The 13,506-nt window shown below is 38.3% G+C and overlaps 1 protein-coding gene across 2 annotated transcripts in view; it reads right to left on the bottom strand.

The window, feature by feature from the left end:
* Window positions 1–815: 815 nt before the first annotated feature.
* Window positions 816–13,506, bottom strand: part of LOC127660740 (phosphofurin acidic cluster sorting protein 2-like) — a 68,937-nt gene continuing 56,246 nt past the window's right edge. For both annotated transcript variants that reach the window (XM_052151135.1, XM_052151136.1), the window contains 5 exons: window positions 13,349–13,391; window positions 12,492–12,618; window positions 12,178–12,404; window positions 11,964–12,077; window positions 816–4,903 (listed from right to left, as the gene is read on the bottom strand). In XM_052151135.1, the coding sequence (XP_052007095.1) occupies window positions 4,785–4,903; window positions 11,964–12,077; window positions 12,178–12,404; window positions 12,492–12,618; window positions 13,349–13,391 (630 nt within the window). In that variant the 3' untranslated portion in view covers window positions 816–4,784. The remainder of the gene's footprint in view (window positions 4,904–11,963; window positions 12,078–12,177; window positions 12,405–12,491; window positions 12,619–13,348; window positions 13,392–13,506) is intronic.

Here is a 13,506-nt window from a genome sequence, read left to right as displayed (position 1 = left end):
TGGAGTCCCAGAGCCTTTGAAATAGCTTTGTACCCCTTCCCAGGATGTATTTTAATCACCATGTTCCTCATCATTTCTGGAATTTCTTTCGAACTTGGCATAGTGTGCTACTGGGTGAGACACTTTAGCCAACTTCATACTGCTGAAAAAGTTATATTTAGGGATTGATTTAATTGAACATGGCCGGCAGTAATCAGGACTGGCATTAATCAGACCTGGGCATGTCTAGTCGAGCTGAACACCATTATGAATGCAGTTTAATAGATTTAGTAACTAGGGGGCAAATACTTTTTCCACACAGGCCTTGGATATTGGAATTGGATAACTTTTTTGCTTCAATAAATAACATTATCATATAAAAACTGTATTTTGTGATTACTCAGATTGATTTGTTTTATGGTTTGATTTTGTTTGAATTTTTTTTTAAATGTAGTATGAGATATACACAAACAGAAGAAATCAGGATGGGGCAAATAATTGTTCACAGCACTGTATATTAATATATATTAAAAAATATATACTGAATATAATTTGAGTTAAAAACTTTCAACTTTTGTAATGATGACTACAATATATATTTATATACACACACACATTTATATTTTTGTAATGTAATATATATATATATATACAGTATATATACAGTATATGCACACACACACACACACAGCCTGTATATTTAACGGTTTTGTGGTATTGTAACGTTTTTATAAAGTGTTATGAAATCCTTGAAAACCTGTTTTTGTTCAAATATTCAGTATAAAAAAAACACAAGCAGCAACCAAAACAATTTTTTTTTTTTAGTGTGTGTAGTTTTATTAAATTCCAGTAAAGGAATGCAGTAGTAATATTTCTTCAACAGTTTTTCTTACAAATATGAATTTATTTTGAAGCAGAACATTAAATTAAAAAGCTAAACTATTTTTAATATTATTTTTAATAATTAAAAAAAACTAATACTAGTGGCAGGTATCAATTTAAACAGCAAACAGACAGTTCTTTAGTACAGCTTTAACTGCTGTATTAGCTGACATAATCTTTAAACTTTAAGCTTTAAATAAGCTTAAAATAGCTCATAAGCTTTATGCACAGTGTTTGAGAAGTTATAAATCTTCCACACTCTGGACAAGCATGAGATATTTCCATTCAACCTCTGTTGACCAGATATAGAACAATAATGATATCATTACACAAATTTGCCATTTACCGCTATTAATCACAACAATTGTTGAATTATTGGACGGTTTCCTCATAGGCTGGATTTGTTTGTTTTGACATATTTTCACTAAGGAGATAGTGAAGGACAAATAAAGAGTTTAAAAATGCTTTATATGCGTAATGTGGACTACACAATCTCACAATCCTGTGAATCAGAGACTGACAGAATGTTCAGAGCCTCTATAAAACTTTATAACACTGAAACAATAGCATCTACATGTGTCCATGTCGCCTAAAGGCAGGCATATGCACACAAGCTGTGAAACATCGTAATTCTTGCTACATTTAGTGAGCGATTAATGTGGCTTCCTGTTAGTGTTTCAAAGTGCATCTCACCAAAAAATAAAAATGCCTTATTATATTTTCAAATAGAAAATATAAAGAAATTATATTTATGGTAAAGAAAACTAAGCCTATTTGGCCATTAAAGAAATTGTTCACACAAATACAAAAATTCTCTCATCATTTACTCACCCTCATGCCATCCTGGATGTGTATGACTTTCTTTCTTCTGCTGAACACAAATGAAGATTTTTAGAAGAATATTTCAGCTCTGTAGGTTCTCAAAATGCAAGTGAATGCTGACCAAAACTTAGACGCTCCAAAAAATACATAAAGGCAGCATAAAAGTAATTTATAAGACTCAAGTGGTAAAATCCAAGTCTTCAGAAGAGATTTGATAAGTGTGGGTGGGAAACAGATGAATAGTTAAGTCCTTTTTACTAGCAATCTCCACTTCTTTTGTTTTTGGTGATTCACATTCTTCATGTATATTGCCACCTATTGGGCAGGGAGTAGAATTTATAATAAAAAATGACTATTGATCTGTTTCTCACCCACATCTATCACATCATTTCTGAAGATATAGATTTAACAACTGGAGTCATATGGATTACATTTATGCTGTCTTTGTTGTTTTTTGGAGCTTCAAAATGTTGGTACCCATTCACTTGCTTTGTGAGGACCTACAGAGCTGAGATATTCTTCTAAAAATATTTGTTTGTCTTCAGAACAAGAAAGTCATACATATCTGGGATGACGAGATTAAATGTTGAAATTAAATTGTAATTTTTGGGTGAACTATTTCTTTAAGATTTGTTTGCATTGTGGCATTATTTTTATAACAATTTCCCTTTCCAAATTCTTAACACCATAATGCTTTTGAGTTTTATAATTCCCATTATTATGAGTTACAGTAAAGAATTGCAATAAAAAAAATCCACTCAAATTTAAAAAATGTTTTTAAACCAGAATCAATTAAAGGCATCACATACTACTATGACATACTACATATATATATATATATATATATAAAACCAAATTTAAATATATATTTTTCATTACAGTAAAGAGAATGAGAATTGTGGGAAATGTACTGAACTGTCATTAAAATAATGTCAATGCATACAATCTTAATAGTCCTAAAAATGGGTTTCATTTTATTTAATGAAAATATAATCTCTTATTTGTTCCTTTTGATTTTTGGGGTGAAATATGACCTGGAGATGTTCTTGACATGTTTTGTGAGACTCACTTTTCTAAAGATTCTCCTGGTCTCCAGTAGATCAAGTTTTAAGCACAAAATTCTAAAATCAAATACGGCATCTGGGGAAAACATAGAATAACTAACATCCCCAAACAAGCCAACAAACAAAATAAACCATACGTTTCATTCTAATAAATGGTTACACAAAACAGTGCAGCACACAGTGTGACAGTGGTCAGTCTAATGTAGACAGTCACAGATACTTAATCCAGTTTCTGTCAGTTCCTGCTTTGCTGCCGTTTTAAGCTGGAGTGAACAGCACTGTGCGCCACAGGAAGAATTATAACAAAATCAATCTAGTAATGTTTTAAAAGTGCTTTAGCATTCAGTACCATCAGCAAATACATACACACACCTACAGAAAAAAGTAAGCCACATATAAAAAGGCAGAGTGTGCAGCAAAAAAAAAAACTTTAAGAGACTGTCTAAGCTTGCTGAGGTTATACAGCGAGAAAGGACGAAAGAGATCAGAACATCAGGTTTTTACACTGCAAAATAATTGTTTTAATCAGCAAATATTCTTAGTTTTCTTTTTTCTTGTGGAATATATAAATATCCTTTAAAAAAAGATACATTTACTTGAGCAAAATTGCATACAACTTGCAAGAGAACTTATTTTAAAATAGGTTTATTTTTCTGATTCCATTGGCAAATATTTTATTCATGTTTTATGCATAAATCTAACAACATTGAGACTTTTATCCTTAAAACAAGAACAAAACATAATTTGTCAATGGGGTAACATAAAACAAACTTCAATTAAAAATTATATATATATATTCTCTGACAACAAGTCTTAATATCTTACACAATTTTGCTTCATGTAAATTTATCTTAGGATATTTCAATATTTTTTATCAGAAAACAAGACAAAAATACTGATTAAGATAATGATTTCCTTCAACTGTTTCCAGGAGCTGTACATTCTGAAATAGGAACTTCACGAGACCAAATATTTAATCCAGATCAAGAACACACCATTCTCCTCTTGCTGGTTAGCTCTGTCATGAGTGCGCCGGCTGTTAAAATGATGCTGGGATGTGTTGAGAAAGCTTTGCAGAATGACACAAACAACCCAAAAAGTCACAAGTTAATCAATTAATTAGCCTAATGTGACGAGGAGGAGAGTGTGGCCAGGCCATGATGAACAGTCGGCACTGAATCAGCTGATCAGCGAGATAAAGGAGAGCCGGAGGCGCCAATTTGAGAGAGAAAGAGAGGCACGTGGCCGCGTTGCATGTGTGTCTGTGTTTGTTTATGTTTGTAGTTGAGTTTCTTATTATGTTTCTACTTTATGTTTACTGTTCAGCCAGTTCCCGCCTCCTCCTTGCCTGTCCTTGAACAGTTACACTAGTGCCGAAACCCAGGAGCCCGTGGAAGGAGTTGCATCGTCATGGAGTCTTCACCACTGGCTGAAGTGATCCAGACCCTCGCCAGCATCCATGGAATTCGTCGAGCTGCAGAAGACTGGCACACACGAGGAGGCTGCAGCTGTGACCCCAGAGCCCACACCAAACATCTCACCAGTCACTCATTAAAATGAGCCATGCTGACGATCCGGAGGCCTACCTCGATCTGTTCGAAAATACGGCCAAGGACTGTAACAGATAAAGGACGGGCAAGGAGGAGGCAGGAACCAGCTGAACAGTAAAATAAATGTAATAAGAAACTCAACAAACATAAACGCACACACCCATGTAACGCGGCCGCGTGCGTCTCTCTTTCTCAAACTGGCGCCTCCGTCTCCCCTTTATCTCACTCTCCCACTGATTCCACACCGGCAGTGCACGCTCTCCTCCTCACATCTTCGTTTCTCTATAAACACTGGATGGTTTTAAAAGTTCAAATATATGCCCTGTTGCCAAAACTGCATCAAGTCTTTCACAAAAGAAAAATCAATGTCAACGTAATTTTAAAAAGCTGACGCAAACCATGAGAAAGCAGATATTTACAATAAATATAACATATCAGGGTGTAAAGGCAGCCATAGCACAAAGAAGTGAAGATGTGTGGCTGTATGTCAGTAAGGCCCTTTGGAGGGTCCGAAAACGGCAAGGGGAAAATGTTTCACGTGAGATGACCACTGAGCTGCGAGCTGGAAAAACTTCACGTCATTCCATTCTACTCCATCTATCAACACTGCAAAGATGGAAGACACAAACATGTGCTCATTATTTCCACAAACTCAAATGATACTTGTACATAATTTTTTATACTTTTAAAGTGGTCATGTCATACATTATTATTTATATTTTGTTAGTCTTGTTTTTTCTTCTTCTTTTTTTTGCACTAAAACAGTCACATTTAATTTTTCATGACATTTCAATTAAACAGGCTGTTTTTTTGCTGCTGTGCCTTTAAAGAAATGTTACGGGTTCAATACAGGTTGAGCTCAATCAACAGAATTAGTAGTATAATGTAGATTACCACAGAAAATAATTTAGACTTGTCTCAAAATCACAATTACAGTAAGGCACTTATAATGGGGTGAATGGGGCCAGTCCATTAACATTCTGATTAACAGTTTTATTGATTCATAAAATTAACAACGAAAAACAAAACATATATTCACAGAATCAACATTTAACCCCCACTATTAGCCCTCCTAATCCCCAACCAAAATCCCTGTGGTCACATGAGTACACACACACACACAAATATAATAATCACACACATTTAAAACTATACTTCTCTCTCCACTGCCCCTCCCTGAGAGCCCTCCAAGAAGGTCAAATAGCTGCTCCATTTCCTATCCAATGAATCTATGTTTCCCAGACTTCTGCATGACATTTCCACAAATGCTGCCACCCTCCCCATCTCTATGCACCACTCTTGAAATGAGGGCGCTCCAGCCGACTTCCATCCCCTTAGAACAACCTGTCTGCTGATCATAACACTGGTTAAGACCTAATTTTGTATGTGTTTATCCCTTATATTGATGCCCGCCCCATTGCCTAAAATACAGAGTCTGGGACAAAATGAAATTTGAGTACCCAATACGTCACACATAAAACTTTGATCCTTCAATCAAAATTCTTGGATATTAACACACCACCAAAAAACATGGGTTGTCTCCATGTCTGACTGGCATCGCCAGCAGGAGGGTGTGACTTTCAGACCAAACCTATACAATCTATAGGGGGTCCAATAGAATCAATGTCAAATCTTAAATTGCATAAGATGCACCCTTGCATCTCTAGAAGTAGACTTGATGTTTTTTTAATCCTCGCCCGCACTCCCTCCTCCAACACAAAGATTAAATCTTTCTCCCATAATCTTTTGAGAGAAGTTGAAGCTCCATCCCCCAGACTCTGAATTAACAGGGAGTAATACACTGATGTCTCATGACCTTTTCCAAAAGCAGTAATCACCACTCCCAGAGTATCTGCCGCTTTAGGGGGGTGTAAGCTACTCTCAAAAATAATACAGAGCAGGTAGTGCAGCTGTAAATACCTAAAGAACTAATATCTGGGAATCCCAAAATGTTGAACCAAATTTTCAAAGGATATCAACAACACTCAATGTAGGTCACAGAGTGTATTAACCTCCCTCACAATCCACTCTGACCAGCAGAAAGGGGACTTATTAATTCATCCTCAAGACAACATTTAAATAACTGTCAGAATTAAACACTCTGGATACTTTGTCCATACCGAGTGCAAATGCGAGATAATTGAGTGTAAATTAACTTCTCCAATTAGTTTGATAGAAAGGCTTTGCAATGGCGAAATAGGGGCAAGAACCTGTTCAATACAAATCCAGGGAGGGGCTCTCTCAGGTGGAAGTGACCAATGAACCAAATGTCTGAGACCGAATGCATAATAATAAAACAAAATCTTGGGTAGGTATAGCCCACCTTTGTCAATCGGCCAATGCAACTTACTGAAATGTAATCTGGGATGTTTACCATTCCAAATGAAGGACTTCACTATGCTATCAAATTGCTTGAAATAAGAGAGGGGGACATATATAGGAAGATTGTAGCAGGTAGTTGAATTTTGGAATACAATTAATTTTAATAACATTAACCTTCCCAATCATCGATAAATGTAATGACTAAATCACACAAATTTGCTGGGAAAAACTACCCAAACACTTAATGCCCTGTTTGTGCCACTGGAAGGTGTCTGGCTGAAAAGCCGTTACTGGGCATGTACACTGTCAGAGCCAAAGCTATGGATTTAGACCAATTAACTCTGTATCCCGAGAACTTATAAAAGGATTTAATAATTCTGTGGAGGCAAGGCATAGATCTAGTGGGGTCAGAGACAAATAATAAAATATTATCAGAGTAAAGCAAAAGCTTATGTGCCACACCTCCCGCCATCACCCCTGGAATAAAGTCTCCACCATGAACACCGCTGCATCTCTCCCGGACAAACTTAATACATTTTATGCCCGTTTCGAGGACAACACCACCGCCCTCGCGGAGAGAGCACTTGTGGCTGACGCTACAGAGGTTGATTCACTCTCCGTCTCTGTTGTGGATGTAACCCGATCATTCCGACGGGTGAACATCCATAAAGCGGCGGGTCCAGACGGCATTCCGGGCCGCTTCATCAGAGCGTGCGCGAATCAACTGGCTGGTGTTTTTACAGACATTTTCAATCTGTCCCTCTCCCTGTCGGTAGTCCCCACATGCTTCAAAACATCAACCATTGTGCCTGTTCCGAAGCAAGCTATAATCACTTGCTTAAATGACTGGCGTCCTGTTGCTCTGACCCCATCATCAGCAAATGCTTCGAGAGGTTAATCAGAGATCACATCTGCTCTGTTCTGCCCCCCTCTTTGGACCCATTGTAGTTTGCCTACCGCAACAACTGCTCTACCGATGATGCCATTGCATCTACAATACACACTGCTCTCTCCCGTCTGGAAAAAAGGAACACATATGTGAGAATGCTGTTTGTAGACTACAGCTCAGCATTCAACACCATAGTGCCCTCCAAGCTTGATGAGAAACTCCGGGCTCTGGGCTTAAACAGCTCGCTGTGCAGCTGGATCCTGGATTTCCTGTCAGGCAAACGTCAGGTGGTTAGAATGGGCAGCAACACCTCCTCATCACTGACCCTCAACACTGGAGCCCCGCAGGGCTGTGTTCTCAGCCCACTCCTGTATTTCCTGTACACACATGACTGTGTGGCAACACATAGCTCCAATGCCATCATTAAGTTTGCTGACGATACGACGGTGGTAGGTCTGATCACTGACAATGATGAAAGAGCCTACAGAGAGGAGGTGCACACTCTGACACGCTGGTGTCAAGAGCACAACCTCTCCCTCAACGTCAGTAAAACCAAGGAGCTTGTTGTGGACTTCAGGAAGAAAGATGGAGAACACAGCCCCATCACCATCAATGGAGCACCGGTGGAGAGAGTCAGCAGCTTCAAGTTCCTCGGTGTCCACATTACTGAGGAACTCACATGGTCCGTCCACACTGAGGCCGTTGTGAAGAAGGCTCACCAGCGCCTCTCTTCCTGAGACGGCTGAGGAAGTTTGGAATGAACCACCACATCCTCACACGGTTCTACACCAGCACTGTAGAGAGCATCCTGACTGGCTGCATCACTGCCTGGTACGGCAATAGCACCGCGCACAACTGCAAAGCCCTGCAAAGGGTGGTGCGAACTGCCAGGAACATCGGAGGTGAGCTTCCCTCCCTCCAGGACATATATACCAGGCGGTGTGTGAAAAAAGCTCGGAGGATCATCAGAGACTCCAGGCACCCGAGTCATGGTCTGTTCTCACTGCTACCATCAGGCAGGCGGTATCGCAGCATCAGGACCGCACCAGCCGACTACATGATAGCTTTTTCCCTCAAGCAATCAGACTGTTGAACACTTGATCTATCAGGATCAATAATTAGCACTGCACTTTATTCAGCTATAATCTCACACTGGACTGTCAACATATTCTCCTCAATATACTACTTCATATATATATATATATATATATATATATATATATATATATATATATATTTCATATACTCCTTACTTATTGTATTGTATATTGTGTATTGTATATTGTGTGTATTGTATATAATTATCGTGTTGTGTAAGTATGTGTACATTTGATATGTTAATTGTGTTGTGTATGTTGTTTATTGTAATTGGTATATGTCTCGTCACTGTCATGACTGCTAGGTTGCTCGGAACTGCACACAAGAATTTCACCTACTGTTGCACTTGTGTACATGGTAGTGTGACAATAAAGTGATTTGATTTGATTTGATTTGAAAATCATCCTCCTTTCTTATCACGGCTGCTAATGGTTCCAGGGCAAAACAGAACAATAATGGGGAAAGAGGGCAACCCTGCTGAGTGCCCCTATCCAGAGTAAAATAATCTAAAATGAATCCATTTGTTTTTACTGCCGTGGGTGTCTATAAAGTACAAACCCGTACATTTCCAAAATCTTAAAAAGATAATCCTATTCTAGCATATAAAAAAAAACCTTTGTCAAGAGAATAGTCGGCGACCTAGAGTCTGATCATTCGCCACTGACCCAATAATATTGATGAAACTCCTAATGTTATCAGAAGAGCTGAGGCCCCGAATAAACCCCACCTGATCTATATGTATAATAGATGTCATAACTTCACTTTTTTGGACACAATTTTAACATCTACCTGGATCAGAGAAATGTGATTTTTGTCCCTTTTAAGAATCAGTCTGATTCGGGTTTGCGTCATGGTTGGTGTAAGCTTTCCATTCTTTAAAGATTCTGTATAAACCTCTAGCAAAATTGGAGCCAATTCTGTTGCATAAGATCTAAAAAACTCAGCAGCAAAGCATCTGTCCCCGGAGCCTTGCCTGTAGCCTTTACCTCACCAAGCTCCCTCAAGGTTAACTCAGAATCAAGATTTTTTTTTTTTTGCTCAGCCGTCAGTTTAGGGAGTTCTAATGGTTCATCAGTAGATGAGGACCTGGAACTATTGAGATCAAGATAGACTTCTTTAAAAGCATTATTAATATCATTGGTTGAGGTAAATATTTCACTGAGGTATATGATTTCCCTGAGAGAATGGTAGAAAAAGTCTCTCTCTCTGTTTTATATATCTAGCCATGAAGTTTTCCTGTCTTGTCCCCCGACTCAAAGTATGACTTTCTTGCCCTGAATCGCCAAAACTCCACCTTCCGTGACAAAATAGTATTATATCTGTATTTCAATCGGGTCAATTCTCTCAGGCTATCAGATGACCTTCGGCACTTCAGCTCTGCCTCTGCACTTTTAATATTCCCTTCCAACTCCACGAGTTCTCGTTGCTTTGGATTTTTTGGTGAATGAGGCATACTGTATGATCTGACCCCTAAGAACCGCCTTAAGTGCCTCCCAAGCCACGCCTACAGAAGATACTGAGGACCAGTTGGTCTCCATATAAATATTGAATTTAGCCTTTAACATTTGTTGGAATTAAGGACTTTGCAAAGGGATACATTAAAGGGCCAACTATATGATTTATTTTTCTCAGAATGTGGCAACACTTCTAAACACACCAGGGCATGATCTGAGACTAAAATGTTTCCAATTGACCAATCAACAACAGATGAAATGAGGGATTTCTATTCTAGAGTAAATCTTATGGACTGATTATAGTCTGGCAACTTGGCCAGCAATATTAGTGCAGAATAGATTAAAAAATTCTTAAATCAATCACATTTCTCTCTTGTCGAAATCGCAAAGTCTGGGAACAAGAAAATGCTGTGGCTTTTCCTTCCTTTACTCCTTTTAACACAAGATCTTTATCGGATGATCTCAGAAATTTGGCCAGAATTGATTGGGGCCTGTCTCCCTCAGTGGATTGCCGAGTTGGAACCCTGTGAGCTTGCTCAATTTCCAGCTTATGGCCTGTTATGTCAAGCAGATTCAGATAGAGCCCATCCAGGTCTTTCACCATATCCTCTCCCTCTTTGCCCTCAGGAATTCCAACGATACAGACATTATTCTGCCAGCTACGGTTCTTTATGTCCTCCAACTTCTCTCAGACATCGTCCAAATCCACTTTGGTTGCTAGCGGATTAGCAGATAATTCCCTCTCCGATGACTCCGGATAATCGATCCATTTCTCGACATCCCCCACTCTTGTAACCAACTCAGAGAATATTGTTTCCATGGCATTGATCGATCAGCATATTACAGCAAGATCCTCCAAGTTAGCAATGACCTTCATCAGCATTGCCGACATGTTCAACATCGAATTTCCCTAATTTCTCTGACCAAATTGGGGCCTATTCGGGGGTGTCAGCATGAGCAGGTAAGTGTCATTTACTTTCTCCAGAGCCTGAGGATTTTGAATTCTTTGACATATTGTCCTCATATAACAATTATGGAACAGAGTGTATCGAATCTCACTGGTCTATGTCCTTTATGGTGTTAAAACTAGCAAAGTGCAGTCCGAACCTTACATGGCATCACCTTGTTCTCGAATGTCAGTCCATTAACATTAAATTAAACACTGTTTCAAACATATAGCCACAAGATGTAAACATTATACATGTTAACATGATTTTAGTGTGATAAAATCACTTAGAGAGTTTACTAGTGCTGCGTTGGCATGGCAACGATGTAGTAATATTGGATATCTTTACACAGATAAGGTTAGAAAGTGATTTTATCATACTAAAATCCTTTAATACATATAATGTTTACATCTTGTAATTATACTTTTGAAACAATGTGTATTTTAATGTTTATGGACTGGCCTTATTCATTCCCATTTTAAATGCCTCATTGTAACAGCCATTCTTTATTTGTATTTTTATAAACGAGGTATAAATCTAAATAATTTTTGTGGTGATCAACATTATGCCACAAATACAAGGTTTGACAAACTTAACCACATGTTACTATCTTTATGTATTCTGGCGTTTAGGAATAATAATGTCTATCCTACTTCCTCCTTATTACCTTAATGTGACTGAGTGGGCCAAACTAAGTTTCTAAACACTAAATAGATGTTGTTGAATTGTGAGCAGTCATATATCATAGATTTAGGTTTCTAATGTCAGAAATGAAAGGATTTCAGTATAAGAGGTTTTTGCAGTTCTGAGTCTGAAAGTTACAGTATGAACTCATGTCTCAAAAGATCAAGTAAAATGTAATTCCTCATGATATGACCCCTTTAAGCACACTTTGCTGATTGTATGGTATTATAAGTTCTATTGATTATTTTGAAGAAGTTTGATTGGCTGCTCACCTTTAAGCATGGTCTGCTGGTGTTTGTCTGTGCAAATGAGTCGACTTATGCCCTCTATCACCTGACTCTTAGACTCTGCCTCCTTATCCTTAGTCTTTTTAGGCAGAAAAATCACTGAACACAGAGACACAGTACATCAACACAGTACATGCTACTCTAAATATATTGTGTAATTTGTTACATGCCACCTTGTGTTTCTATGTAACTCTCTTACCCTTCTTATTCTTTTCTTTGGTGACAAAAGTCATGGACATGATTGGCTGATGAGTCGCCTCCGCCCCTCCCAGTGGGAGGCGGCTAACCTGCAGTGAGCGGAAGGTGCACTTGAGAGTGGTTTTGGCAGAGGGGTCTCTCTTCTCCACTTCCTTCTTTCTTTCTGTTGGAGCAATCCAGTAATCAACCTGAAGACCCATCAGCTCCCCCTGTCCCATGCCAGGAGAACTGCAATCAAAAACAAAAAATGAAAGACTAAAGAGATCTGAGACAGGTATGTCATGAGTGTATTAACAGCAATGTGTAAGTGTGTACCTGATCAAGTGTACAGAGGGAGAAGAGGGAGGTGTTGGAGATGCGTCTTTCAGTAATGGGGAGATCTGTGAAGGAGGTGTAGAGGAGAGAAGAGCAGAGCCCACAGGAGCAGCATCGTCTGAATCACCTATGCACACACACACACACACACGCACATATCATTTATAAACTATCTGAAAATTATACGTTTTCTCTGATATATAAACGGTTGGCAATAAGTGGAACTTAAAGGAATAGTTAACCCCAAAAGGATAATTCTCTCATTATTTACTCACCCTTATGTCGTCTTAAACTCGTATGACTTTCTTTCTTTTGCAGAACACAAACAAAGATATTTTGGTGGAGATATGGTGTGAATATATCCATGCAATGCAAGTCAATGGGGACCAACACATAAATAAGCATAAAAGGTAATTCATACTACTCAAGTACTTCCATGTCTTCAGAATCAACCTTTCGGTTTTGGGTGAGAAACAGAGCAAAATGTAACTACTTTTTCACTATATCTCTTTACAACTGCAGTCTCATGATTTGAAGCACTTCCAATGCGAGTACAGCGCGTATACATGTTCCAAGCATGAGTACAGCACTTTGCACATACGTCAAGGGCAAGGAATTTTCGAGTAGTATGGATTACCTTTATGTTGCCTTAATGTCCTTTGTGGAGCTTGGAAGTGTTGGACCCCCACTGACTTGCACTATATGTATATTTTTTAAATGTTCACATGTTTTTGACCTCAAAATATATTTGTTTGTATTCTGCCAAAGAAAGAAAGTCATACAAGTTTGAGACTGCATAAAGTTGAGTAAATAATGAGAGAACTATCATTTTTGGGTGAACTATTCCTTTAACTCACCAGAAGTGGCAGAAGTTTGTTCAACAATCCCCACTTTCACCACCTAGACCAATTTAAAACACAGGCACTATGAGTCAAATACAACATTTAAAACATATCACAAAAATATATAATTAATTGTAAAAACTACATATGAGATTGAAACAAGGTCTGGATGA

This window comes from Xyrauchen texanus, chromosome 20 (assembly GCF_025860055.1).
Source record: "Xyrauchen texanus isolate HMW12.3.18 chromosome 20, RBS_HiC_50CHRs, whole genome shotgun sequence".
Lineage (NCBI taxonomy): Eukaryota > Metazoa > Chordata > Actinopteri > Cypriniformes > Catostomidae > Xyrauchen > Xyrauchen texanus.
This window is presented reverse-complemented; position numbering and strand designations above follow the sequence as displayed.